The sequence below is a fragment of the Astatotilapia calliptera genome, chromosome 1 (genome assembly GCF_900246225.1).
Source record: "Astatotilapia calliptera chromosome 1, fAstCal1.2, whole genome shotgun sequence".
NCBI lineage: Eukaryota > Metazoa > Chordata > Actinopteri > Cichliformes > Cichlidae > Astatotilapia > Astatotilapia calliptera.
Genome location: NC_039302.1, coordinates 1,723,612 through 1,751,562, shown reverse-complemented (window position 1 = coordinate 1,751,562; position 27,951 = coordinate 1,723,612). Strand labels below are relative to the sequence as shown.

Below are 27,951 nucleotides of genomic sequence, written 5' to 3'. Positions count from 1 at the left end.
CTGACATGATGTGACAATATATTCAACCTGTTTAGAGGGAAAGTGATTTTTAGGACACGGAAGCCTAATATTAGCTGTTGTAATGTTAGCCCATAACCACCCGCCTCATTGTCAGTTGGTCTTTACTTTATTGATTTAAAGAGCACTCTACACAGGATAAAAACCACAAAGTGCTTCACAATAAGGGTCGGAGACAAAGGAGACCACAGGTCTAATCTGCTGAAAATAAGTAATTGTAATAAATTGTGAGTAAATAAGAATATTTATGGATGTTTTTGTGCGTTACAGCCCTGAGTTTGATTCAAAGGATCTGATGATGTGAGTTAAAACAGGGCTAAGATCAGGACCTAACGTAATGATTTCAAACCTTTTTCCCATTCAAATCCATGACAGCAGTGCTGAGATTCTTGTCAACAATAAAATCCAAGTATTTAACAGCAGGTGTTACAGATTAGACATTGTTCATATCAAAGGACCCAACCTCAGACAAAACCAATCCTTTCTGATTTAAAAACATTTGTGATTGGGTTCAGTCCCAAAAAACCCTCGTCTGTCCAGCTCAGGGTTTTTTGTAGCTTTGATTTTCTTAATCTTACCTATGTGTAAGCCTCTTATCTTGACTTTATCTCTATCCCTATGTCACTCACAGCACACAGTCATCTGCATATAAGAACAAATAACTGGAGGAGCAATGTTCATCTCGTTTATATTAAGGAGGTTCTCCACAACAGATTCTGCATTTATTTCTTCTTGTAGTCAGGTAGGAATTTCTTCCACTTCATGTTCTGCAAACAGAACATAAGAAAAGTTCATATATTAATATTTTGCTGCTTACAGTAAGAACTGGAATACATAGTATTCTTTCAGGCTTACACTTTTACTCCAGGTGGACTTTGACTTCTTGGTCTTCATGTCGTCCAGCGTCTCATAAGTGTTGCCTTGAACAGCAGCTGCCTCACCAGGGATCTGCTCGTAGGTGTCATCTCGCAGCCTAGCAGGAGTTGTTACCGGAGGAACCTCAGCATACATGTCATCTCCTCGCTGGGTTGAACGGCTTTCAGACCCCTCAGAGGTCTGGTACAGAGGGTTGGATCTTGATATTTCCTGGTCATCATTGTGCTCTTCTGACCTGATCACGCTTTCATGGGGTGCGTGGAGGGAATAGGTTTGGCAGGTAACCCTCTTTCCTGGAACAGGCGATGTCAGAGACAGGCTGCTGAGCTGGTTGGAGTACTCCTCCTCTGTGGTGTTGTTGTCCAGTTGTGGTAGGGATTTGCTCCTGCTCTCTACTTGTGTCGACTGAGAGGTTGTGATGCCAGGAAAAAGATCACCAGGGTACATTGTGTCAGTTGCATCAACCGAGTCTTTGTTAGACATTACTGCTGAATTTGTGTTTGCCATGATTCCATCTGCTCTGTATGCGTCCATCTGGGATTTCATTGGATGTGAAGTTGTATCAGGCAAGGAACCACTCAGGGTAAATCCTAGAGGAATCCCTCTTTTTGGTCCTGGAGGCATACCCTTAATAAAAATGAGTGACAAAGTAGTCCAGTTACACAATTCACTAGCATTTCTTTAAATTAAATAAATTTCATTAGATTTTATTGTATTTAGCACCAATTCATAACAATATTTGCCTCAAGATGCTCTATATTTGCAAGATGAAGACCCAAGCCCAAGAATCACATGATCTACTTTTACCAAGGACATGGCACGATGGAAAAGAAGAACAACTGACTGGACGTTGAGTCATTTTCACATAAAATTTTGACTTTTAGTCTTCTGAATGAAAAGACGAACAACAATGAATTTTAGTCAAATTTAGGCATCAAGATCAACTAAATATCGTAAGATTATAGTTGACTTAATCTAAAGTTGATTCAGTTAACAAAAATATTAAGTGTCCAAGTTTGACCACGTTGCTCCAAAAGCAAATTATTTTCCATGAAATCAAATGTTCATTAAACGTTCAAGTGTTGAGATGTTGTTGTGTTTTTACAGAGCATGGGAAATAGGAAGGTTATACTGTTCCCTGAGGCAAATCAATGTGTGTGAAAGTTTAGCAAACAAGGAGATTACTTCTGATTGAATCACTTCCAAACTCGCGTCACGTTTATACTCAACTTCCTTTATGATTTGTTCTCATCTCTCCAAAATATTTTCATCTCATTTTCACTCGTTGAAAAATGTGTCAATTCATTTCATCATTTTTATCCTTCTGCATTATTTTTTATTTTACTTATCATTTTACTTTCATCCGAAAAAAAACTGTCACCAAAATTAACAGTGGATCTGCCAGAGGGCAGGACAGCAAACTGGAACTGTAGATATTACACAACATATTTAACATTCATCTAAAGAGCTAGTATTATCTATGGGTGAAACTGAAACAGAGTCTGAGATTTTATTCTCAATAAAACTGAGTAGACCTCAGAACAGGCAGGACTTTCTGATGTAATTGTGATTTTAGCAAAAGTGACATGCAGGTGCACTGTCCTGCTGAAAGTCTCCATCAAGTAATTCTATGGCCATGAAAGGCTGTTCAAGCGCGCTCTTATTAGGCTGTACATATGCAGGAAGCTGCAAAACACCGTTCTGTGTCATATATAAAATTGTGGGGTTTTTGTACGTGTGTGGAGTCGAGTAAGGAAACACATTTTCCACACATTAGTAAACCTTTGTACCTGTTTGCTGAAGTTAATTAAAGCACACCAAACCAGATTCTGTGTACTTCAAATACACAGTGGCTAAACAGAAAATTCAAGACCACTGTTACCCTGGCCCAACAAAGATCTCTTCAACAGCAAGGCATGTAATAGAGTAAGAGTAAATTAAATACAGGCCTCTCTCATACTGGATGGCAAGACTGTAAGGTGAAAGCATAGCTCCCATCACTGACAAACTAATAAGTTCTAAACGTTATCAGAAAATTCTACAGTAAAATATCAGGAGAGTGGTTCGTGCCATAAACGTGTAACAGCTCTCAGCTCCAGACAAACAGCGCAGTAACTGTTTAGTTGCAGTTCTTGCTGCTCAAAAGCATCACACCCGATACTGAAAAGTTCACACTTTTCTCTTACAGAAATGTAACACTGGATCATTTTCTTTTTTTTTGGATCAGTGCTTTATTTGTCTGTATTACAGGTCATGTCACATTTTAGGTCATATTTATGCAGGTTTCACAAATGTTAAGAATTACTGTATTTTTGGTCCATGTTTGTAATGCAGTTCTTATCATATACATATGAAATATAGCTCTCATATTATGTTACTTTGCAATCTTTGTTGTGTTGATGCACAAAATGAGCTTTAACTGTGAAGTTGGATTAAACTGATTTTGCTGTTGGATGCTGCCACTGAAAGCAAACATTTAATTATTGTGAAACTGTGTTGCATACCTGCACACATTAGCATAATTTGCACATAAGTATGCACGTGCAGTGTTTTACACAAATTTTCTCCTACATGATTCTTGAGCTATTGAATAAAATTAAATATAAAATTGTAATTCCCTAAGAAGTATTTTGACTATAAAGCTTTGTATGTGGTGAGATGCACACTTTTAATTACATGTTATGTAATTACAGCACTTATAATTCTGTATTCTTCAAAAAGGACAGTTCAAGTGTCCAGCTTACCTGGGAAAGAGACATTGCATCCACAGACACCGTCCCCGTCAGCCTTCTGGCTGTGGATTTCGGTGGTATGGGTGGCTGCACTGCAGGAGGGTCATTTTGCTGCTGAATCCTTTGATTAGTACCCACATGGCTGTGATGATCACTTTTCTGATCCCACAGAGTCCGCAGTGCCTGCACGCTCACCCCAGACATCTGTTTGGTGTTATAGTTCACCACATCATACAGTTCATTTGTGTCCACCTGAAAATCACAAGCAACATTATTGTCTAATATGAGCTTCAACAAGCAAAACCAGACAGATCATCTGATGACATGACATCAAATTCAGTCACATGTTAAGGTATGATTAGCTTGTGGAGACCAGACTGCTGCATTTAAGGATTAGACATTGGACAAGATTAAGGTTTAAGAATGAATTTGCTATTATGGAACTAAACATGCAAAAGATTGCAAGAACTTGACTGATGCAGTGGGAATGAACATCTGGACCTTTGCTAGCAACAAGAACTTTTGAACCAAGCTTTGCATACCCAGGGATGGAGCCATCTGACCAGCGTTATGATTTCTCATAAACTTGGTGAAATAAAAACAGCAGGCCCTTCTGTTTATCAAACAGTGTTTGGAAGACTCTGTTGCACTAATATGGTCTCAGAAAAAAGAAGCATTTGGGAATGTGTTCCTGTCCAGTCAACAAAATAAACTGAGAAGCACTCGGTAGTTTTTGTTAATGCTAACAATTAACAGTGGTGTTGAAGATGTAACTAAAATGGCCAAATACTTCAGGGCATTAACTGAATCACAGACAGCAAACACCTAGTTTAGTTTCATGAAAAAATGGCAATTTTTATCTTGCTAATAGTTTTGAATGGATTTTTCTTTTATTGATTAAAGTTTCTTCAGCTCTTGTTCTGTGACAGTCGTGAGTTAAACTGCTATACACAACAAAATCCGTCAGCTTAGGCTTAAGTGTTCTTTGGCTAGAAGCTGCTGTGAAAGTGTCTCAAAATGTCAAAGTGTACATTCATGACGGCCTGCAGGTGGCAGCACGTGCTCTAAAAACTGAAGTGACAAAAGACTAGAGGAGGCTGCACAGAAAATGGACAATATACAAGCTTCACCAGTGAGTCCTGAGGACATTAATGAACAAAGCTTGCTTCAAAATGCAAGTGAACAAAGAAGGAGGGTATAAAGCGAACAACTGATAATAAGTAAAAACGCTGACATATCTGCAGTCTAACATCCAAAGATGAATCTTGCTGCTCTGAACACAACAGAATGTCAACAGAAAAAATTCTTACTAACATCAAGGGAGACGTTTTAAAAAACAAATAAAAAATAGACGTATTACCTTATCACCAAGAGAAAAGCTGAAGTCAGACAGAACCGAAACATGCTCGTCATCACTTGCAGACAATTTAGAGAAAAATAAAAGGAAAGGATGACACTGACATTATGAAACTATGCTGACATAAGAAGTCACGTGGATTTGAGACAAAAGCACTGATGCATGTAAGCCAGTAACTGTTTTTTCAAAATCACATATAAAAGGCTAACAGGTGCTGATGGAGATATTAGTGCAGATATCACTCTGGAAGAAGAGCATAAGAAAGAAGCTTATAATGGAGAAAGACTACAGGTTGGTCGTATCCAGTCTGCTAAGAGCGCAGCACACCCATGTGACAGATCCATGGGATCTCCATCTCCTGCTGTTGCTCTACTAGCACAAAGTGTTTAGGACAGTATAACGCTGAGCAGGCTACCCACACCGGAACCAACAGTGTTCAGTGGTGAGCAAATCCAATAGAAAACCTCCTTAATGTCACTGACAGACCAATAGGGCATCTCTGCTGCTGATTTAAAAAATGCATTGGTGGCCCCACTTGTAATGTCTACAAGGCATGTTCTGGAAAAAACATAATCAACAATACGGTCAGGCATTTGTTTTTCAAAGAGCATTTAGAGAGAAGCTATCAAACCTGTCAAAAGTACAGACGAAAGATCCCAAAGGAACTTTACAGACTCCATGAATGGTAGCAATGCCTTATGTAAAGGGCCTGGAAATATTGAATGACAGTGAGAAAAATCAGAAACTGCCTGTTACAAACGCTTTAATAGAAGTGGAGAGTTTCCCAGTTTCAGTGCCATAGTGTCATCCCTGTTGTGGAAATCATCTGGAACCCAGTTACCTTCAACTCTGCTCTTCGCCCAAGTTACGCAGCGACAGTGAGAAGCTAAAGGACATTAAAAGGACCAAGCACCAAAACAAATGTACACTGTGACAAGACATCAACCAGATCACATGGGGAACACCAAACTCACATCAGCTTCACAACTGCACAAACCTCATAAAAAGGTCTCTAGAAGACAGAAGGACGTATTTGACGGCTAATGAGCTGTGCTATGGCTTTTTGACCTCCTAAGACCTGAACTCTTCCACAGCATGCATTTTTAATTTCTCTTTGCTATTTGGGCTGATTGGGACCTGATGAATGTAAAAACAAAGAATTACCTGATTTTTATTTATTTATTTATTTTTTTTTTTTACTACCTGATTTTCGTTTCTGAGAAAAAATCCACATATGAGGACATTCATTTTAAATTTCGATATACAGTGTATAATATAAGTGGTGGATATTTTCATCCAGACATCCTAAAATGTGATGTCCACATACAGTGGGGCAAAAAAGTATTTAGTCAGCCACCGATTGTGCAAGTTCCCCCACCTAAAATGATGACAGAGGTCAGTAATTTGCACCAGAGGTACACTTCAACTGTGAGAGACAGAATGTGAAAAAAAATCCATGAATCCACATGGTAGGATTTGTAAAGAATTTATTCGTAAATCAGGGTGGAAAATAAGTATTTGGTCAATAACAAAAATACAACTCAATACTTTGTAACATAACCTTCGTTGGCAATAACAGAGGTCAAACGTTTACTATAGGTCTTTACCAGGTTTGCACACACAGTAGCTGGTATTTTGGCCCATTCCTCCATGCAGATCTTCTCGAGAGCAGTGATGTTTTGGGGCTGTCGCCGAGCAACACGGACTTTCAACTCCCGCCACAGATTTTCTATGGGGTTGAGGTCTGGAGACTGGCTAGGCCACTCCAGGACTTTCAAATGCTTCTTACGGAGCCACTCCTTTGTCGCCCGGGCGGTGTGTTTTGGATCATTGTCATGTTGGAAGACCCAGCCTCGTTTCATCTTCAAAGTTCTCACTGATGGAAGGAGGTTTTGGCTCAAAATCTCACGATACATGGCCCCATTCATTCTGTCCTTAACACGGATCAGTCGTCCTGTCCCCTTGGCAGAAAAACAGCCCCATAGCATGATGTTTCCACCCCCATGCTTCACAGTAGGTATGGTGTTCTTGGGATGCAACTCAGTATTCTTCTTCCTCCAAACACGACGAGTTGAGTTTATACCAAAAAGTTCTACTTTGGTTTCATCTGACCACATGACATTCTCCCAATCCTCTGCTGTATCATCCATGTGCTCTCTGGCAAACTTCAGACGGGCCTGGACATGCACTGGCTTCAGCAGCGGAACACGTCTGGCACTGCGGGATTTGATTCCCTGCCGTTGTAGTGTGTTACTGATGGTGACCTTTGTTACTTTGGTCCCAGCTCTCTGCAGGTCATTCACCAGGTCCCCCCGTGTGGTTCTGGGATCTTTGCTCACCGTTCTCATGATCATTTTGACCCCACGGGATGAGATCTTGCGTGGAGCCCCAGATCGAGGGAGATTATCAGTGGTCTTGTATGTCTTCCATTTTCTGATGATTGCTCCCACAGTTGATTTTTTCACACCAAGCTGCTTGCCTATTGTAGATTCACTCTTCCCAGTCTGGTGCAGGTCTACAATACTTTTCCTGGTGTCCTTCGAGAGCTCTTTGGTCTTGGCCATGGCGGAGTTTGGAGTCTGACTGTTTGAGGCTGTGGACAGGTGTCTTTTATACAGATGATGAGTTCAAACAGGTGCCATTCATACAGGTAACGAGTGGGGGACAGAAAAGCTTCTTACAGGAGACGTTACAGGTCTGTGAGAGCCAGAGATTTTCCTTGTTTGAGGTGACCAAATACTTATTTTCCACCCTGATTTACGAATAAATTCTTTACAAATCCTACCATGTGGATTCATGGATTTTTTTTTCACATTCTGTCTCTCACAGTTGAAGTGTACCTCTGGTGCAAATTACTGACCTCTGTCATCATTTTAAGTGGGGGAACTTGCACAATCGGTGGCTGACTAAATACTTTTTTGCCCCGCTGTATGTGGATGCCAGGTCCTAGGAGGTTAAAGCAAGGTCAGGTGTGAAGGATGTCAACACTGTGACACTTCTGTGAGAAAGCACAGTAAAACAGTATCTGGTCTCCATGTGACGGGTTACACCTCTGCAGCACACACCCACCTCCCTCCTGCCTATCACCAACCATAGATTAACCCCTCAATAGTGAAACAGGTCTCCTGATTGGCTGCAACTGCCCCAGAGCACTAGCACCCAGACGAGTGATACTTTGCAAAGACGATGAGGGTTACACTGTTCAAACATTTAGGGCAGAACACAGTTGTTGGTTTATCATCTTCCTTCAAGACAGACATGGTGAAGACCTTCTCCCATCATCTTGGTATATAAGAGATCCCTCGACTACCTGTAATACAGTGTGGAATATTGTCCACTATTGCATCCACATACAACCCACTGGGATGTACTACTACCCATCTTCTCAGTAGAAAAAGAATCCTGCAAGAGATGTCAAAGCACAGGATGGGATGACCCATTGCCTGAACATCTGAAACTATGGTGGGAGCAATGGAGAGAGGACTTTGCCAGTCTAGAGACAGAAGGATAGGCAGATGTTCAAAGCTTTGAAGGATGAAAAAGGGACTGCATCCTTTTTTAGATGCAAGCACCATCACCCTTATGGAAAAGATACATATAAATCTTATAGAGTTTTTATCTGTGAGTGAAACTTGTATGAAAAGCATACAAGAGTGAAAACAGATATAATATCCCTAGAAAAAGTATATAAAAGAAACTTGTATGTTTTGGATTCTTACTAAAATGATATATGAAAGTGGCCACTTTCATGAGTAAATCATATACGCCTTATAGCAGCAGCAGCAGCTGTCTCAGTCTCAGTGAGTAACATGCTCAGGTAAGAGCTGTGTTACAGCAATGTGGAAGCACTCTTCTGGACAAGCTCTAAAGCTGTGCCGAGCTTCATTATACATAGATAATGAAGTACACCGTTTTCCCACATTGGTTGTAAATAGCACGCAGTGGTTTTATATGGTTTTATGTCCCCTCCAGTGATATACCATCTACTGGCTCATGAAGATTAAGTCAGTTGGTTTCATCCCACACCTGTCAGTGTGTGGTCTGTTGGAGACCAAGTAAACCTATGGAAGATAAAAGAATGAGCAACCTCCCTACAGAGCGAATGGAATCCTTCCCACCCGCCACTTACTGTGGTGCCACCTTTGAGTTTTTGTGGCGTAGACTAGTCGGCCCATTCAAGACCAAACAGGGATGCGAGGAACACAAGAAATACGCCCTGCTGTTTACATGCTTTAGCTCTTGTGCTGTTTATGTTGAACTGTTATGGAATCTGTCAACCAATGCTCTCGTCAGTGGTTTGCATTGCTTTTTTGCACTATGGCGCTCAGTCAACAAATTAAGTGTGACCAAGGAATCAGTTTTATATGTGCCAGAATGAAATGAAAGCAGCTGACGTTCCTCATAGGAAACCAATGTAACTTTGCTATTGTACGAACCCACGGTAATCATAAACAGCAAACTGCTTGGAGCGCTCACTAACAGTGATGATACAGTGTTCTGTAAAAAACTGTTTCAAGTTACAATGCATGTACAGCATCAAATGAAATAGTCGGGAGTGTAAATTGCCTCCAATGCAGTGTGCTGTAAAGGTTTGTAAATTTTGAAATGCAGTTATTTCTTATTATAAATGTTTTGAGCCTTCCTGTAATAACATCCATCCATCTTCTTCCGCTTACTCCGAGGCCGGGTCGCGGGGGCAGCAGCCTAAGCAGAGAAGCCCAGACCTCCCTCTCCCCAGCCACCTCCTCCAGCTTATCTGGGGGAACACCAAGGCGTTCCCGGGCCAGCCGAGAGATATAATCTCTCCAGCGTGTCCTGGGTCTGCCCCGGAGCCTCCTCCCGGTGGGACATGCCTGGAACACCTCACCCAGGAGGCGCCCAGGAGGCATCCTTGTCAGATGCCCGAACCACCTCAGCTGGCTCCTTTCGATGTGGAGCAGCAGCTGCTCTACTCTGAGCCTCTAAGGGAGAGGCCAGCCACCCTTCGGAGGAAGCTCATTTCCGCCGCTTGTATCCGCGATCTCGTTCTTTCGGTCACTACCCACAGCTCGTGGCCATAGGTGAGGGTAGGGACGTAGATCGACCGGTAAATTGAGAGCTTCGCTTTTACACTCAGCTCCCTCTTCACCACGACGGACCGGTGCAGCGTCCGCATTACTGCAGCTGCAGCCCCAATCCGTCTGTCGATCTCCGGCTCCCTTCTCTCCTGTAATAACAAATGTCTTACTTTGACTGGAGCTTTACACTCGTAATTACAGAAAGGTAATAAAAAAAGTCTAAAACAGCAAAGGAAGCTAGAGGTTACTGAGAGAGAGAAATGAAACACGGAGAAACAGGGAAAGTAAACAAGGAGTTGAGCTTCATCTAACATGGCAGCGAGGTTAAATATGTCTGCTACATGTGTTTAAGCATTTGGGGGTTTTTGTATATAGAGGACTTGCTAATTTTCTTTTGCTAAGAATTTTTAATATACTTTTCTTTTGTTGTTGACACGTATGCTGGTCTGTGATAGTATGAAGCTAAGCTGCTGAAATAAACAGAGTTCAGGGTTAAGTTTTCTTCAGCCTGGCAGTGAGCTAAACACAGAGAGGAGAATTTCATTGTTGAGCAGAAAAGCAAAGACATTCCAGATATTTCAGATCTGCTCTCAGACGCAGAACGGAAGGCAGATCTCGCATTTGCTGGAGATTTGCATTTCTGCCTCAGACACTGAACCTGATTTTATACACTCCTTTTTTCTCACAGAACAGGAAAGCAAGAACTTAAAAGAATTCGTGTTTTTATTATGCATAATTGTAATCTCTTTTTAAGATGAGAAAAAGAGAAGACAAAAAGGCAACAATCCCAGTTTCTCATGTGGCCCCGTGAGGAAATCGGTTGTGCACCTTCTTGGTTGTGGGGCGATCGTGGCTCAAGAGTTGGGAGTTCGCCTTGTAATCGGAAGGACAGTTTCGTCTCGGTCGTTGTGTCCTTGGGCAAGACACTTCACCTGTTGCCTACTGGTGGTGGTCAGAGGGCCCGGTGGCGCCAGTGTCCGGCAGCCTCGCCTCTGTCAGTGCGCCCCAGGGTGGCTGTGGCTACAACGTAGCTGCCATCACCAGTGTGTGAATGTGTGGATGTGTAAAGTGCTTTGGGTCCTTAGGGATTAGTAAAGCGCTATAAATACAGGCCATTTTACCCCTGGTTTACATCTATCAGAGGCTGTCTGAGGTCACAGTGAAGTACCCATTAATGTCAAGCTCCATATTACTTTGGGGAGGTTTGTGGTTCAGGTTACATGCATCTTTTTACTGGGCCTCTCAGTTCATTGTGTGGCAGTGTAATCTCTTGGGTTATTTCCTGTGTCATATAGTTCACACTTCCCAGTGTTTTCCTAATTCTGGGACGACTGCTTTGGGGCTTCTTTGTTCTGCACCAGCCTAATCAAATGGCTGTTTGGTTCATTCAATCTGCCTTCTGTGTCTTGTGCTTGGGTTCCACTTCTATAAACCCTGACAGCCTCACCTCATTACAGCTGGAGGTCAGATATTCTCCAAAGGGCTGGATGGCGCTGACCTTGTAGTGTTGGATCAGCTCGGTGAGACTGCCGTATGTCTGAGAGTCTCCTGATATGATAAAATGTCCGTCTTGATTTTGGGTGATAACAAAATGGCGGCACCTGTCATTACCCCTTGGGAGAAGGCAGAGAGAGGAATGAGGAAGAATACTGAAACAGTTCAACAAGGTCCAGTTGACATGCTTTGCCTTACTTGTAGGACAGGATGTAGCCGAAGGCTTTATCACTGAGACGAATGAGAAAACAGCCCATACTTTTATCCCTCAGGAGATCCTCTGCTTCCCTGCAGCGGAAAACAAAACCGATCCAATTGAACAAACCGGCAGTCAAACTGGATTTGAAACACGCCATGAAACTATTCATTTCACTCTTACATCACTCAGAAAACAGAGCTCTATTGATGCTGAATCCAGAGGTAACATTTTTAACGCTCTAAGCAAAATTCCTTGGAAGCGGGGACAGCCGTCTTCTGTTCAGCACAGCCACGGCCGTTCATTAAGAGCCTTCTGGTCATTAATGTCAACAGACTTGTAGCTAATGCGCTATAACTCACAACTAGCTCTCGACTCGTTTTTATGTCGAATGCCAGTCTTTAAGAAGGAGCTTTAATCTGAATAGTATGATGCGAGCAAAGACAATTCATATTTTACCTCGTTTTTGGCTGTGATATTAATTAATATGGAACAGAATATTGGCTGCTTTTTATTTTCTGAATACAACTCCTGTTCTCCCAAACAGATGTAGCTAAACTTTTGCTTTGAAAAAGTCATTGAGGTAAAAGTTTGTGGGTGCTTTCAGCAAAACATGTTTAAGTATGAGAAAAAAAAGCTCTAAGTGCATGTCCTACTGCTGCAACACTATCTGCATCTCTATTTTATCCCAATCAGTGAAAAGTAATTAGAAACGGACAAATACATAATACGTTCACCTATATGTTCTTCCCTCGTCTAACACCAAGTCAGCAGTCCTAACGTGAGGCATGAGGTAGCATGGAATGAAAATGATATTCAAACTCTGCATTTCCTCAGTAGCTACCCACAAACACGGACAGTAAAACCATAATAGTGATGGGAGATATTTACAGTATTTACAGTGTTCAAATGAAATCACAAGTAAGTGATGAAGCCCCAGTGAAGCAGAAATTCTTGAACTTCCTATAAAAAAGCCTAATTTTTTTCATGTGCTCAGTCATCTAGAAAGTTGATTCTGTTTATCTGGACGTCGCGTTCACAGTGGGAGAAATGTTTGGTCAGTCATCAAAGTGGCTTCTTCACTACGTCCAGGTGAACAGAATCAGCTTTCTGGGTATCTTCTCGTCACTAGTCTCTACGTGTCCTGAAGCAAAGGTCTTTTGTATGCTGCTTACTTTCTTGTAGCAAGGCCTTGAAACCAATCAGGGAAGTTTCCATTGTGCTGGACGAGCGGCGCCTGTGTCTCAGTAAACCATCGAAGCACCAGCTCCTTCAGGCCCCCTCCTTCCTGTGGTTCCATATTCAGCTCAACACCCGACCTCTTCTCCATCCACATCCATATGTGAGCTGCTGACAGAGCACAGGTGATACAGTGTGCATACTCTCTGCTCTGACGTAATACTTCTAAAGGAAGCAGAGGTGCCTCATTTGACTACTTCTGTCTCTCATCTGAATCGGGGTATTGTTGCAGTTTATCTAGTTCATCTGCCACCAGCTTTTCTGCCTCACATTGCACAGGCACTTTCATTTTACTATCTGTGTTCCTTGTTCCAGATTGAACTTTAACAGCTTGGCCCAAAGTAAATATTTCATTTGGTTTGTACCTTGGATTAACAGATCTATACAAAAACACATATAGCTTTAGATGACCTTCCCCCCCATGTTCCTTTTCATGTTTCTAAGCACACCCAGTCTCACTCTCTCCCACTGAGCCCATATAAAACTACTAATGTCACAACTTAAAGCACATTATGTGCACTGCATGCAAAGGATAGAAGTCCAAAGTTACATTGTTCATGTGCTATGGTCAACAATAATAAAACTTTAAAGACTATTAGCGAAAAGCAAATGCAGCAAAGGGGGAAAATAAGAGAATCGGTCAAAAAAAAACCATACAAGAGGATCTTACTGGACATAGGAATACAAGACCAACTGGAGAGCCTGACTATTAAGATTTCATAAGCATTTTTGCAAGGGGGAGCTTAATAACTAGAGTTAGACTCTAATTGACTGAGCAGACTGAAGAGTGAAAGACTAATAAAAACAAAAAGTAACACTGATAACAGGGATTACTAAATAAAACAGGAAAAGAAAACAACATACCTACCCAACGCCTCCTGCTTACCTCTGTTCTCTTTACCTGTAACAGACTTTTACTTTGTAAAATCTATATACGCTACTGCTTATTGAAAACAGAACAGAAATATGAGATTAAAAATAGCAAGTACTGAAACTGCAGGAAGAGAGAATTCAAAATCTGGGTAGAACAATTATATCCCACAACTGATGCTGTAATTTCCTAACATTTATTATTTATTACCAGTCTACCAACCCACCACATGTCACCCTGGCCCCAGCAGGTTATAGGTGACGTGGTGAATGTTGAAGGTAAGGATGTAGCTACAGCTTAATGAACAGTTCTTACTTTAACTACACCATCTACAGTAACCATAACTACAGTTTGCTTTGTGCCTTCACATAATATTTACACATATTTTTCTCCTTTCCTTTGAAACTGCTTGATACCTCTTGTTCTATTATTACCTGCATTTCATTGTAAGGAGGAAGATTACACGCGTTATAGAGAAGTCTCTTGAGTAACACTTGAAGTGTTGCTAAAACAGTCCACTCATAAACGTGAAACAGGACCACTGTGTATTTGTTTTCATATGTCACATGTGTGATTCAACAAATTCGACGTTAGCGTCTCCGTTTTTACTGCTTCACCATTTTAATCATGTTAATCTTACCAAACACAAACACATCGTTCAGATCCTGTAACTGTTTCTCTGAATACACGTTTTATCGATATATAACGACGACATTTGTTTCCAACTATACGAATTTTGTGAGACTTTTCTGCCCGACTTCGTGATCTGTGCAGAGCGCTGCAGCCACAGACACGGGGACACGGACACGGGGACACGGACACGGACACGGGGACAGGGCATGACGAGGAGGAAGTCCACGAGCACAGAGTTACGTATGTTTTAAAAACGCGGACACATTTTCTACACATTATCGTTGTGTAGCGTCTGTCTGGCACAACACGCTGCAGTTCCTGTGATCTGTTTTTCCAGATGACATCGGAAACTGGTTATTTTCGGGGACAGGCTTACTTCAAAATCTTTTCCCTTTATTATTTGTAGATGGTTTTTTAAAATTGGGCCATGTTGTTTAAGTAAAGCACTTTTTACGTGTTATTTAATTATCATTTCAGGACAGACAGAAATAACATCAGTAATGGATCTATTCAAGCAACAGAAAGTGGAAGATTTCTATGAAATTGGTGAAGAGCTTGGCAGGTACAGACGCGCACGGCTTTTGCATCTGCTTTAAATGTAGTTTAATGAGTAACAGCGGCTAGTTTAATGTAAATCAGAATGCAGATAGTGAGACGGATGGATTGAGAACAACAGCATATTAACTACAAACTCAACCACCAACCAGAACACCAACTACTTCAACGTGTATTCCTGTGTTCATTTAACTGCTCATCACTGGTAATCCTGGTGTAGGAAATATAAGGCATGTTTGCAGAGTAGACACCTACACAAAATACACTGGGATCTTTTTCAAACTTGACTTACATTTACTCTTCCACAGAGTTATTTCTGAGCTCTAACGGTATGGAAATGACACTGGGTCATTAACTGCACCAGTGAAAAGTCTTTTATTTGTCTTTGGCTGCACACAGCTTCCTTTTTAGCTGATGATTGCTGACACACACTCTCTAAATATCAGGTGGTTTCTAAAAGCGATCCGCTCTATTTCTGAGAGAAGTGAGAAACAAAGTTGCATGTTTGGCTTTGCTTTTGTTGCTGTGTGTTGTGTGAGAGAGACAAATGTCATGCACATCAAACTGCTTTTTAAAGGACTTGTTTATATTTAGCAGAGGTTATATTTGCTCTTAGCCTGGCTGCAGGAAGTGGAGTGTCAGCTTACAAACCAATGAAGTGAACCAGGAAAAAATAGATGCATCTGCATGGTCATATAAGTGAATTTGAATGTTAAATACTGTACATGACCTGTGGTGTAACTGTGCAGTTTGTTGTTGTTGTTGTTTGTGTTGTCATTTTCAATATAGATACGGAAATTTGTGGGGTGCATTCTAGTTAGTAAAGTGTCAAACAGTCAAACTAATAACTAAATTACTCATTGGTCTATTTTAAAATAACTCTAATTTTCCACAGTCAATAAAACAACCTACAAATGTTGTAGTTTGCTTAAACTTTGCAGTGCGCCAGACTTTGCCAAATATTTATGACAGTTATGTGCAGTCAATAGGACTGCACCCTTGTTTCCATCTAACCTGCAGATATGTTCATGGTTCTGTGTGGTAGTTAGGAAGTGATTTTTTCAATGATCTTCATTTGATTGTGTGATTTCCTCTCTGTGTTTGAGTGGGCAGTTTGCCATTGTGAAGCAATGTCGAGAGAAAACTACAGGTTTGGAATTTGCTGCTAAGTTTATCAAAAAGCGGCAGAGCATGGCCAGCTCTCGTGGAGTCCGGCGAGACGAAATAGAGCGAGAGGTAAACATCCTCCAGCAGATTCAGCACCCCAACATCGTCATGCTGCACGACGTCTATGAGAACCGCACTGATGTGGTGCTTATCCTGGAGCTGTGAGTAGCTGATTATAACTACTATAATTACTCAAAGATTATTGAGTAATCCCAATTAGCTTCTCTAAAATACAGTACAGTGGAAAATCTTCATGTATATTCTATATTTTGCCAGGCAGATGGGAAATGGGTGCACAAATCATTGAAATGTGCAAATATGCATGAAAATACAGGCATGCATAATATAGCAAACTCTGAGTTGGTGGTAACAAGTGTGAAAGTCAATATGTGAAATGAGTTTTCATGAACAGAATAGGAAGGTCATTTCAACACTATTTATTGGATATTGGCTTTGGTTTGTTCTGTCCTCTGTCAAGATCATCCCGCAGTGCTTCAGTAATGTTAAGGTACCGTGTCTGCAGAGCCCATTTCTTATGAGGCTGCAGAAGGATCAACTGAAGGATCATAAGACAGTTTTTTGCTGGATTTTTCTGAAGGACGTAACTTTCAGATACGGCTCGTCTGCTGTATATAGTTTTTTAAGCCCAATATTTCTTCTTTTCTGCTCTACTTGTCCAATTTTCTCAAAGTGTTGTGAAAAAGCATTTGACACCTTCTTGATTTCTTTTTATCGTGTCTGCTAAAGTTCCATGTTTTAGATCAATATTAGACAAGGATAACTGGAGTCAATGTAAAACAGTTTCTAAATTGTGTTTTCATTTATTAATGGAAAATAACTACCATTACCTAAGTACCTACCTAAAACTTGGTTGATTGTATTAATTTTGTCCCACTCTTGGGAACATGCAAGTCCAGACTTTAACTAACATCCACAAACGGACAATCAGACGTTCTCCTTCAGGATTTTTTGGTATAGAGTAGAATTCATGGCTCCATTACTGATAACAGGTTGTCTGGATCCTGAAGCATCGAAGCAGCCCCGGTACATCACACTACCACCACCACGTTTGCTGATACCCTTATATGACTTGCTGTTTTAGTTTTATGTGAGATGTAACAGGATGCAAACCTTACAAAAAGTAAAACATCTGTCTTTTTAGTCCATAGAACATGTTCCTCCTAAGTTTTTAGGGTCATCAAGATGTTTCTTGGCAAATGAGATGAGCCTTTGTGCTCTTTTTTGTCAGTAATGGTTTTCACCTTGGAAATCTACCTTTTTTCCCCATTTCTTGTTACTGAATCATGAACACTGATCATAGGTGAGGCGAGTAAGTCCTGCTGTTCTTTAGATGTGGTTGTGATGTTGAAACATGTCCTTATAATATATGTTGCCTAGAGGGGACTACTGAAATTAAATTGGTACTGTATAAGTGAAAGCAAGGCTATCAAAATAAAACAGGAAGTAACACACACTGAGACCCAGACTAAAACACGTGAACTTGATAAAGGGGCTGGAGAAAGACAGGGAGACATGACTGACTGGGAAGAAAAAAGGATGAAACACAGAGAGACTATTGACAGGAAGAGAAACTCAGGGACCAGAACTGGAGACATTAACTAGCCATGGCAGGGAAACCAGGAACCTGCAGAGACAGGACATGGAGAAACCAGACAGACACAGGGACATGACCGGGGAGAAAAAAGGCTACAAAACATGGAGAGAAAAAAATCTTTAAAAAGAAATCATTTGATATATGAAGCTATACACCATATTATATATTTTAGATATTAAGTATATACACTAGATTGCCAAAAGTATTCACTCACCCATCCATGTAATTGAATTCCAGTGTTTCTGTCACTTCCGGGGCCACAGATGCACAGAATCAAGCACCTCAGAATGCAGACTGCTTCTATAGAGAACAAGTCGCTCTCAGGAGCTCAGTGAGTTCCAGCGTCCGACTGTGATAGCATTGCTCTTGCCCAGTCATAACATTTTCTGGCTACCAAATATTCACAATTTTAAATGTGTGGGAAAAGTTTGGAGATGGTCCTTTCTGTTCTAATATGACCTGACAGAAGAGCGGCGACTGCAAGACAGGCCTACTCGTCCAGCATCAGTGGACGGATAGGCCTGCTCACTGAATGTGTGAAAGGTTGTCGGACAGTATGTTCCTGAAGCTATTCAGTGGGAAATGAAGGAGAAACGTATAAAAAGAGATAAACCGGCATTTTTTACAGTGATTTTTTAACCCTTTCAGAGTCTCTGGTGGTGAGCTGTTTGATTTCCTGGCCCAGAAGGAGTCTCTGAGTGAGGAGGAGGCTACTCAGTTCATCAAGCAAATCCTTGAGGGGGTGAACTACCTTCACGCCAGAAAGATAGCCCACTTTGATCTTAAGGTTTGTCCAAACAAGATATATCACAGTCTCTTTTTTCACCACAGATAAGATGTTTGTGGTGGTGGGGTGTGGTTTGAGACTCAGCTGCCAGGGAGCAGCGGTGCAGTGGGTTCAGGGGGCAGTGCCAGGGGAGGCTTTCTGGCACAGTTGTCAAGGGTAATCGTATTAGATGTCTCCTATATGTAGTGATCCAAACCACCCAATAACCGCCAAAGGCCTCTATACTACTTGTACAAGCTTTCAGACCCAGAGCTCTTACAGGAACGAGCCCAAAATAAACAGGACAAAGGGATCAATATCAGCCAGGCGCTGTGTGACTCTTCTATTACTCCCATTTTCAGCATTTTGGCTAACTCCCTCTGAACAATTTGCCTTTTATGTTCAGGAACCCTGTAGGGCCGTGAACGCACCGTCACGCCAGGCTGCGTTTCAAAACGATGCTCAATGAGAGACGTTCTGCCAGGCAGGGGGGGAACACGTCCGCAAAGCGCTGTTGCCCGCTCTCTGGGCGTGTCAGATGGTCATCACAATGGAGGGAGGTGGGAATGATGGACTTTTGCTCTCAGGTCCAACACGTACTGAATCTCATTCTTTGCAGGGCTCGGACCTACGGAGCCCCGCAGGGGACATGGGAGAAAAAAAAAATTAGGGAGAAAAAAAATTAGGGAGAAAAAAAAAATTAGGGAGAAAAAAAATTAAGGCGGTCTTTTGCGAGATCTCGCAAAAGTTGAATTCCAACAATGGCGGCAGCTACTTAGTTGTAATATTACTCTTTCTGGGTCACAAAATACACTTTTAAGATATTTTGAGGCGTGAATGTAGCTGTGTAAACGTCAGATACCTGCTCGGTTTACAAGACATCACATATTTGCAAAAGTGCTCCGACGTTTTTGGAGATCTGACACCCACTAGCTCGAAGCTAACGGGAGGTCGAGACCTACTACAGCCGGGAGGAATACCGCTTTCCCGGCACATCGTGCCTCGACCTCCCGGTCGGCTTCGAGCTGGCGGCCTCCGAAGAATGCGGCTAAAACTTTTGCGAGATCCCGAGTTTGTTTTGCGAGATCTCGCAAAAGTCCGTATTAATTTTTTTTTTCTCCCTAATTTTTTTTTTCTCCCTAATTTTTTTTTCTCCCATGTCCCCTGCGGGGCTCCGTACGGACCTTCCTCCCAGCTTTCTTTAATCAGGTCGAGCACCCCATGTGGCTTCTGGCGGAACAGCAGCTCAAAGGGAGAAAATCCTGTGGAGGCCTGGTGGACCTCGGCAACTGCAAATAACTGAGGGTCTAACCAGCGATCCCAATTGCATTCATCTTCGTGAATGAACTTACAAATCATGGACTTCAAAGTCTTATTCAGCCACTCCATCAGCCCGTCAGTCTGAGGGTGGTAGACGCTGATCCGAACAGATTTAATGCCCAACAATTTGGACAGTTCCCGCAGTGTGCGAGACATGAATGACGTGCCCTGCTCAGTCAATATTTTTTTCAGGATACTGACTCGGGAGATGGTGCCTGTGCCCCACGCTTTGTAGAGATGTCACGCAGTGGCACTGCTTCCGGGTATCCCATTGCATAATCCACCAGAACTAATACAAAGCGATAGCCACGTGCACTCTGGTGAAATGGCCCGATGAGAACCATGCCAATGCGCTCAAACAGAACCTCCACTAGTGGGAGTGGGCGCAAAGGCGCTTTTTGAATGGCTGGCTGGTTAACAAGCTGGCATTCTGGGCAGGATGCGCACCAGCGGTGAACATCCACCCAGATGCCCGACCAATAAAACCAGGCCATTATTTGCTCCAGAGTTTTGTCACATCCCATATGCCCTGCCATGGGGTTATAATGAGCCGCCTGGAAAATCATTTCCCAGCGGCCTTGTGGCACCAACAACTGGCTGTGTGTCTCCTCCGTGCGAGTGTCACGACTCACTCAATATAACCTGTCTTTTAATAACACGAACATGAAGTGCGGGTAGGTCCGCACGGCTTCAGGGTGCACCACGTGACCATCAATCTCAATCACTTGGTCAAAGGCTGAGCGCAGAGTGTCATCAAGAGAATGCTCCAGTGGGAAATCTCCTGTGGGGGTAATTTCCAGGTGGCGGGGGGTGGCGCGTCCTCCCTTGCTTTTGCGGCCAGGTGATCCTCCACCAGTGTGACCGCCACGTCCACGTCCACTTAGCTGTCTCGCCGGCAGCGGATGATCCTCCCCAGTCAGCCTGCAGGTGCGGAACCGCCGGCGATGATCTTCTTGGGTGAGGCCCATCTGCTCAAACACGGCCTGGCTCATGTCAGCGACGCAGCTCTGTGAGGTCGGTAGTAGGCTCAGGGCTGCCGTTTGCAACTCCTCCGACAGTATTGGAATCAGGGGGTCTACTGTGCTTGTGGCCACTGCCACGCCTCCGCTGTTGCATGGAATGCCTCCAAAAAAACCTGAGGATCATCACCGTCCCCCATCCTTTGCATCACTACTGACAGAGGCAGGGGCCTCGACGGTGCAGGAGCCCCAACTAGCTGCTCAAGGACCCTGGTCTGCTGGTCTGAGTGCTCCTGCAGCTTAATCAGACGCTCCCGCTGGGCCACCGCCTGATCTTGACACATCGTTGCCAATTCAACCAGCATCTGTGCCAACAACTGTGCAGGCTGGGTAGGTAGCACATCGTGCGGGTCAGACATCCCACTCCTGGGTTTCGGTACCACTTGTAAAAGTACACGACGCACACGATGATCGTGCTCACTATAATTGCGTTTTATTGAAAGTTGTGAAGTCAGGGAACACAGTCGTTCCAGTCCAGCTCTCTCCGTCCCCGCTCAACTTTGCCTTCACTATATAGAGAAACAGAAAGAGACACTGTCATCAGTCAGTCACCACCACCTGTGGCTCACCTGCCTCCTGGTACCACCCCCTTGAGCTCACTGCACCACTCCTCCCCTGCAGCTGAGCCAGGGACAACACCTCCGAAACATATGTCATTGCTGTAGATCCTAGTGGTCTGGATCAATGTTCGCTCCTGGCATAGAGCTTGAAGTTATCCATGTGGTTAACATTAGCTCCATTCTGCAGTCTGTATCCATTGCCATTTTTGCTAACGATCTGGCTGAGGGGTTTAGGCCTATGCAGAACAGCCAGGGAGATCCTGCATCTCCTTGGTCAATCCCACACTTGATGGCGACTTGTGAGAGTTGACTTCTAGTGTGTTGCATTGGGTTCATGATGAAGGCTCTTAGGGTTCTGTTGAATTACAGGCTTTCTTGTTGTCAATCCAGGTGTTTCACTGGTTTGTCAGTTTGGTCTTATAGTCTCAAGTCTTCCAGTAGTTAATGTTGTACCCATTCCTTCCTGCTCATGTATTGATCAATGTGCCATCTTAGCTGCTGTGATAACTGACAGGAGCTACCATGTTGTGCTGAGGCAGGTTATTGGCCAGTAGTTTCATGGATCGAGTCCCTTCTGAGGGGTCATGATGAACAAAGCCAACTTACAAAAACAGTTGCCTCAAGGTGTTTTATATTGTAAGGTAAATAATACAAAGAAAACGGAAAAACCCCAACAATCATATGACCCCTTATGAGCAAGCGCTTTGGCGACAGTGAGAAGGAAAAACTCCATTTTAACAGGAAGAAACCTCCGGCAGAACCAGGCTCAGGGAGGGGCGGGGCCATCTGCCGCAACCAGTTGGGGTGAGGGGATCAAGACAGGGCAAAGTGTGGATGAGAACCATTGCATTTAAAAATAATTAAATGCAAAGTGGAACCACGCAACGTGGTGTATAAACAGATAATGAGTGAAAAAGTATGTTTGAAGAAGAAACACTCAATGCATCATGGGAATCCCCAGCAGTCTAGACCTATTGCATCATAGCTAAGGGAGGGATTCAGAAAGGTCACATGGTCCAGCGTTAATTATATGCTGTACCAAAAAGGAAAGTGTTAAGCCTAATCTTAAATGTGGAATGGGTGTCTGTCTCCCAAATCCAAACTGGAAGCTGGTTCCACAGTTGAGGGGCCCGAAAGCTGAAGGCTCTGCCTCCCATTCTACTTTTAACTAGTCTAGAATCCAAAAGTAGGCCCAGAGTCTGAGAGCAAATTGCTCTAATGGGGTGACTAGATCATTAAGATAAGATGAGGCCTGATTTTTTGTATGTGGAAAATGACTCCAAGATTCCTCAGTATTGCTGGAAGCTGAAGTAATGCCATCCAGATGCCATATTTCTTAGATATTTAGTGCAACAACCTCAGTTTTATCTGAATTTAGAAGCAGAAAATTCGAGGTCATTCAGGACGTTGTGTCTTTAAGACATTCCTGCAGTTACAAAGCTGCTTTTGTATTTCTAAACAGAATCTAACAATCTAAGTCAACAAAACAATCAATTTTTTAAACTCTGTATCTTATCTTATCTTAAAACTGTATTGGTGATGCAGCGTTTCAGACACGTACCTGGTGCTCTCCTGGAAGAAGCATCGCTCCGTACGGTTTGAACTAGGATGGGTGTGGGATAAATTAGAGACCAAAGTAAAGAAAACAGAGAACAACTGAAGAAGTGAAAAGAATAAAGAGTGTGAAACAGTTAACACATTTCTTTGCTTCAAACATCAGTATGTGTTATTTCAAACACTGTAAAAGAAAAAAAGAATAAGACCAGGTGTGTTCATATGTAGCAACACATCTGAATGTGCTAAGTGAAAAAAACAAAACATTGTAACAACATTTTTCTAACATTTAGAAACAATCACTTATCTGACAATGTATCCCATGTACTAATCAATAAAATGATTTATTTCACTCGTAGTTGAAAACTTGTTCGTAGACCAAAATGCCACTGAGCATATAGTAAATAAAGTAAATTCATGAATTAAGCTGTGCATAGAAACATGATGGGTCCATTTTTCACTGCTTTCCACAAATGATTTTTCCCTTTTTTAATTTTTCTTCCCTTTTTGTATCAAAAAATCAACTCACATGTTTTAGAACCTCCTAATGTGAAGTGTTCAAAGTTGCTTAGTACATGTTCTTGTCTTCTGCAGCCTGAAAACATAATGCTTTTGGATAAGAACACACCCTTGCCAAGAATAAAACTGATTGATTTTGGTCTTGCCCATAAGATTGAAGCTGGAGTTGAGTTCAAGAACATCTTTGGAACTCCTGAGTTTGTAGGTAAGATTATTATTTATAAACTGGGGTAGCAAAGAGCTCATATTCCTTCACTGTTGGTAAATGGACTGGTTCTTATATAGTGCTTTTCTGCTCTACCTGGGGACTCCTATTGCTTTGTACAACACCTCATTCACACCAGAACTTTTTTCTTTTTCGATTAGTAGATGTCCGAGCTCTATCTCCGGAGCTACAGTCACCCAATCTTTTTCATTCCATTTTTAAAATCTTTACATCACTTGCCAATCTGTCTAAGATTTAATTTTTGAAGTCTTCTCAGGAAATTAAACTGATTCTGATTCTGACCTCTCAGCTGTTATGAAGTCAATAACTACATCCCAAAACTCTGGAAAAGGCAGCCTGAAGATTTAGGGGATGTCGATCTAGCCACTTAATCACAACTCTCAGCTTTGCTTAAACGATCAGAAAATAATCTGGACAAAGACGAAGGTAAACAAAAATAATCAAAAAATATCCACAAAATAATAGAAATAAGAAAAGCTAGAAAGAAAAGCATTGTTTACTGCCAGCAGTTCTACAATGCAATGGACATTTTAAAGGAGTTTGGTCCCAGTTATCCAGTTAGCAATCTGGTTTTGAACTGTCATGTCTTTAAAAATAGAAACGCATTAAAGGGTTTGCAATATTAGATCTAAATACAAGGAAATGTTTACCTTTCTGTTTTATGTGCATATTTATTTATTTTTGTATTGGTTGCCTGTAAAGCTCCAGAGATTGTCAACTATGAGCCCCTTGGATTGGAAGCAGACATGTGGAGCATTGGTGTCATCACTTACATCCTGCAAGTTAACCTCGCCCAATATTAATGTGGCATCTCCTACAATATCATATACATAGTAATGCAGCAGTATAATAAACTGCACTTTTTTATTGTTTTATTCCAGGCTGAGTGGTGCCTCTCCTTTCCTGGGGGACACAAAACAGGACACACTGGGGAACATTTCAGCCATAAATTATGAGTTTGATGAAGAGTTCTTCTGTCACACCAGTAAGCTGGCCAAGAACTTCATCAGCCAGCTACTCGAGAAGGATAAGAAGTAAGAGCTCAGGGATAGCTTAGTGAAGGATACTTGTGCCACAGCAGGAGAGTAAAACGCACATTAATTCTGGAGAGCTCATTATAGTCACATCACCACTTTTACATAATGAAAGTTAGCAAGATTTTTTTTTGTCTCACAGGAAAAGATTAACAATTCAAGATGCCCTCAATCACCCATGGATCAAGGTAATGCTTCTGTTGAAGCCATCTCAGTTCGCAGAGCAATGCATGGCTATCAGAGAGCTTTATAGAGAAATGATGCCTCAGAAACCACTTAGGGCTCTTCGCTTTTTAAAAACTTCACTGGTATAAATTCAGAAATTTACAGAGAAACAGGAGACTCGAGCATGAAAAACTGAAATCTCTCATTTAGGAAAATATTCAGACTTAACGTAGAGTTGCTCTGAAATGACCTGATCAAGGAGACTTTACGCAATTCACACTGCACATTAGGACAAAAACTGAATCGTGAAGTCCAAGAGCTCTTTGTAGATAAAACAAAACATTGTGACTACGTCCACACCAGCCCGGATAAATTTGAAAACTGCGTTTTCTTCTGAAAACTATTCACACTAGCGTTTTCAGTTGTTTTCACAGAGTTGTGCATCCACTAGTGATGTGTCAGTCACGAACAAAATGGCTCTTAGAGCCGGATCTTTGACGTGAACGACGCTTTGCGCTGAGCAGAGGGGGGAGGGGCGGTAGTTACACTGGCAGTAGCACAGGAACAGAGCGAATCAACCACGAATGTGGTTGTTGATCAATGGTCATGAGAATTTGCATAATTAAGATTAAGGAACTGACCTCCCAGCCCATTGTTCCCTCACTGGGCTGGTTTCAGTCATTGTGCAAATGTCCTGTTTATAAGATTGAAACCTGCAGTCAGCTGAGACTGAAGACGTCACCTGGATGAGTGACGAAACGTTTCTCCCACAAAACGCTGCGTCCAGATGAACAGAATCAACTTTTGGAGATAAGAGATTCTCAGAAACTAAAGAAATCATAAAACCCAAAATCAACAACAAAATTCCTTCCCCAAAACGCCGGGTCCAAACCCCAGGGATCCTAACAAGGATTCACAAGCAGCCACGGAAATCCTGAACAGGGACGAGGAAAACCAAGTCACTGTCCAACAGGAACGGTTATTGAAAGTTTCCATGAAAAGCTATTAATTTTTGTTTTATCTACTTAGTGTCCTCTCTCTGGGAATAATTAGGTAACAGGATTCATCCGTCCACGAAACTGTCAGTTCTCCAGTTATTTTTAAGCCTCTGAAATTTTTAAAGAAATATTTTTATTGTAAAGAATCAAAATTACCCCCCCCCCCAAAAAAAACCAAAAACAAACTGTAATTGTCCCACATTTGCAGACCTAATTGTTTGTTCCCAGTCCTTTCAGTGCCTGCTGCAGTTATCTCCTGCAGTTTTCTTAAAAACCTGAGCATGCTATCCTTTCTTTTCACATTTTTATTATGCTATCTCTCAAACTTTTGATGTTGACTTAATGTTTAATTCTTTGAATAAAAAACATGTTGACAGTGTTTTTGAAAGGTTCTTTATAAATAAAGTCACTACTATTTATAATAATAATAACTTGGATTTGTAGAGCACCTTTCAAGAATCCCAAGATTCTTCTTTAAAACAGTTAATCTCTCTCTGTGTTTGAAATTGTTTAGTCCAATGAGAACAAGGAAGAGAATAAAGCCAGGGGGCCAAAGAAAAGTGAGCGGCGCCAGTTGAAGACCAAGCGCCTGAGGGAGTACACTATCAAGTCCCACTCAAGCATGCCACCCAACAACACCTACGTGAACTTTGAGCGCTTTGCCCAGGTTGTGGAGGACATTGACCAGATGGAGAGCTCGTTCATTAGCCTGGCCGCAGCCCACGACTCTCTGCAGGAAAATATAGACGCCATGGTCTCTATTTATAATGAAAAGGAAGCCTGCTACAAGGAGGAGAATGAAGCCATGCGTCACGAGCTCTCGCAAATCCGCTACGAATTCCGTAAGGTGGAGGCCTTGAAGAGGAGCCTGCAGGATGACATCCAAGCCTTCAGCTGCAGCCTCGGTGCCATCAGCAACCGCTTCCAGGAGAGACAGAGCCGGTTTGATGCCCTGGCCCTGGAACTAAGCAACGAGGTGAAGTGGGTGCAGGATGTCATGGGGTCATTTCATACAGATGAAGGTAGAAGATACCCCAACTGCAGCTTTTCCTCAGCTTTCAACAACGTGAATGAAACTCTGAAAGAGCTTTTAAACCGTTCCTGTGAAGGAGAACTGCTCTCTGGGATCAACTTGGACTTTAGTGAAACTGGACAACAAAAATGATTTAAAATACTAAATCACATAGAAAACATTTAAAAGCAGCTAGCAGGAGTGTGCTGCAGCATGCCCAAATATTTGTTACACAAAGCTATACACTGTTTGTTTTATACGTAAATAACAGATTGCATACTTCCATATTGAAACTTTTTTTCATATGAACAAAATCTTCTGTTCTAAAATACTATTAAATGTTAAGCAAAGACTTCGCTGTAACAATCACCATTCATTTATTGTGTTCTATGTTGGAGAGATTTTTAAAAAAAAAAGCCTTTTCTACTTATTTCTCATTAAGTCTAAAAGAAAGATTTACTAATTTGCTATTCTGCATTAATACACTGCCTGGCCAAAAAAAGTCACCACCAAATTAAAAGGTCACACACTCTAATATTTTGTTGGTCGCCCTTCAGCTTTGGCGCATTCACTGTGGCATTGTTTAGTAAGCTTCTGCAATGTCAGAGGATTTATTTCCATCCAGTGTTGCATTCATTCACCAAGATCTTGAATTGATGATGGTGGAGTCTGACCACTGTGCAAAATGTCTGTGAAGGTTCTCAGTCATCCAGGTCATCGTAGTCAAAGGAGCTTGCAAAGAAAAGCGTCTGGACTTCTTTAAGTTGCTTGAAGACGTTTCACCTCTCATCCGAGAAGCTTCTTCAGTTCTAAGGTCAAATGGTGGAGAGTCCCAGATATAAACCTAGTGGGAGTTTCCCCCCACAGAGGGACAAAAGGACCCCCTGATGATCCTCTAATCGCCTGAGCCAAGGTGGGAAACTGGGCGTGGGTCCCAATCAGCCAGAGTTTCGGGTGTGTTCATTGTG

The 27,951-nt window shown here is 42.1% G+C and overlaps 2 protein-coding genes across 4 annotated transcripts; one reads left to right on the top strand and one right to left on the bottom strand.

The window, feature by feature from the left end:
* Nucleotides 1-108: 108 nt before the first annotated feature.
* Nucleotides 109-13,272, bottom strand: sh2d7 (SH2 domain containing 7). Its single transcript, XM_026190595.1, has 6 exons — nucleotides 12,906-13,272; nucleotides 11,733-11,822; nucleotides 11,488-11,653; nucleotides 3,639-3,878; nucleotides 874-1,521; nucleotides 109-785 (listed from the first exon to the last, which is right to left on the bottom strand). The coding sequence occupies exons 1-6, from the start codon at nucleotides 13,064-13,066 to the stop codon at nucleotides 741-743; spliced, it is 1,350 nt and encodes a 449-aa protein (XP_026046380.1). The 5' UTR covers nucleotides 13,067-13,272; the 3' UTR covers nucleotides 109-740.
* A 950-nt stretch (nucleotides 13,273-14,222) lies between these two features.
* dapk2a (death-associated protein kinase 2a) lies at nucleotides 14,223-27,335 on the top strand. Of its 3 annotated transcripts, none has more exons than XM_026188579.1 (9): nucleotides 14,223-14,708; nucleotides 14,951-15,035; nucleotides 16,135-16,356; nucleotides 18,459-18,597; nucleotides 23,624-23,753; nucleotides 24,477-24,552; nucleotides 24,656-24,808; nucleotides 24,951-24,996; nucleotides 26,486-27,335. In XM_026188579.1, the coding sequence occupies exons 2-9, from the start codon at nucleotides 14,974-14,976 to the stop codon at nucleotides 27,134-27,136; spliced, it is 1,479 nt and encodes a 492-aa protein (XP_026044364.1). In that variant the 5' UTR covers nucleotides 14,223-14,708; nucleotides 14,951-14,973; the 3' UTR covers nucleotides 27,137-27,335. The 3 variants fall into 3 exon arrangements, with proteins under 3 accessions (XP_026044364.1, XP_026044284.1, XP_026044438.1); XM_026188499.1 differs by having other exon boundaries at nucleotides 14,223-14,713; XM_026188653.1 differs by lacking the exon at nucleotides 14,223-14,708 and having other exon boundaries at nucleotides 14,972-15,035; nucleotides 16,142-16,356.
* Nucleotides 27,336-27,951: the final 616 nt, after the last annotated feature.

What these genes read in the sequence shown, in the direction of transcription:
- sh2d7 (XM_026190595.1), bottom strand. Translation starts at nt 13,066, where the DNA reads ATGTGGATGGAGAAGAGGTCGGGTGTTGAGCTGAATATGGAACCACAG. An exon ending in ATGCAATGTCTCTTTCCCAG is followed by an intron (nt 1,522 to 3,638) that starts GTAAGCTGGACA and finishes ATTTTTATTAAG; the next exon opens with GGTATGCCTCCAGGACCAAA. An exon ending in AGTCCACCTGGAGTAAAAGT is followed by an intron (nt 786 to 873) that starts GTAAGCCTGAAA and finishes TTCTGTTTGCAG; the next exon opens with AACATGAAGTGGAAGAAATT.
- dapk2a (XM_026188499.1), top strand. Translation starts at nt 14,680, where the DNA reads ATGACGAGGAGGAAGTCCACGAGCACAGAGTTAC. An exon ending in GTGGTGCTTATCCTGGAGCT is followed by an intron (nt 16,357 to 18,458) that starts GTGAGTAGCTGA and finishes TAACCCTTTCAG; the next exon opens with AGTCTCTGGTGGTGAGCTGT. An exon ending in TCAATCACCCATGGATCAAG is followed by an intron (nt 24,997 to 26,485) that starts GTAATGCTTCTG and finishes GAAATTGTTTAG; the next exon opens with TCCAATGAGAACAAGGAAGA.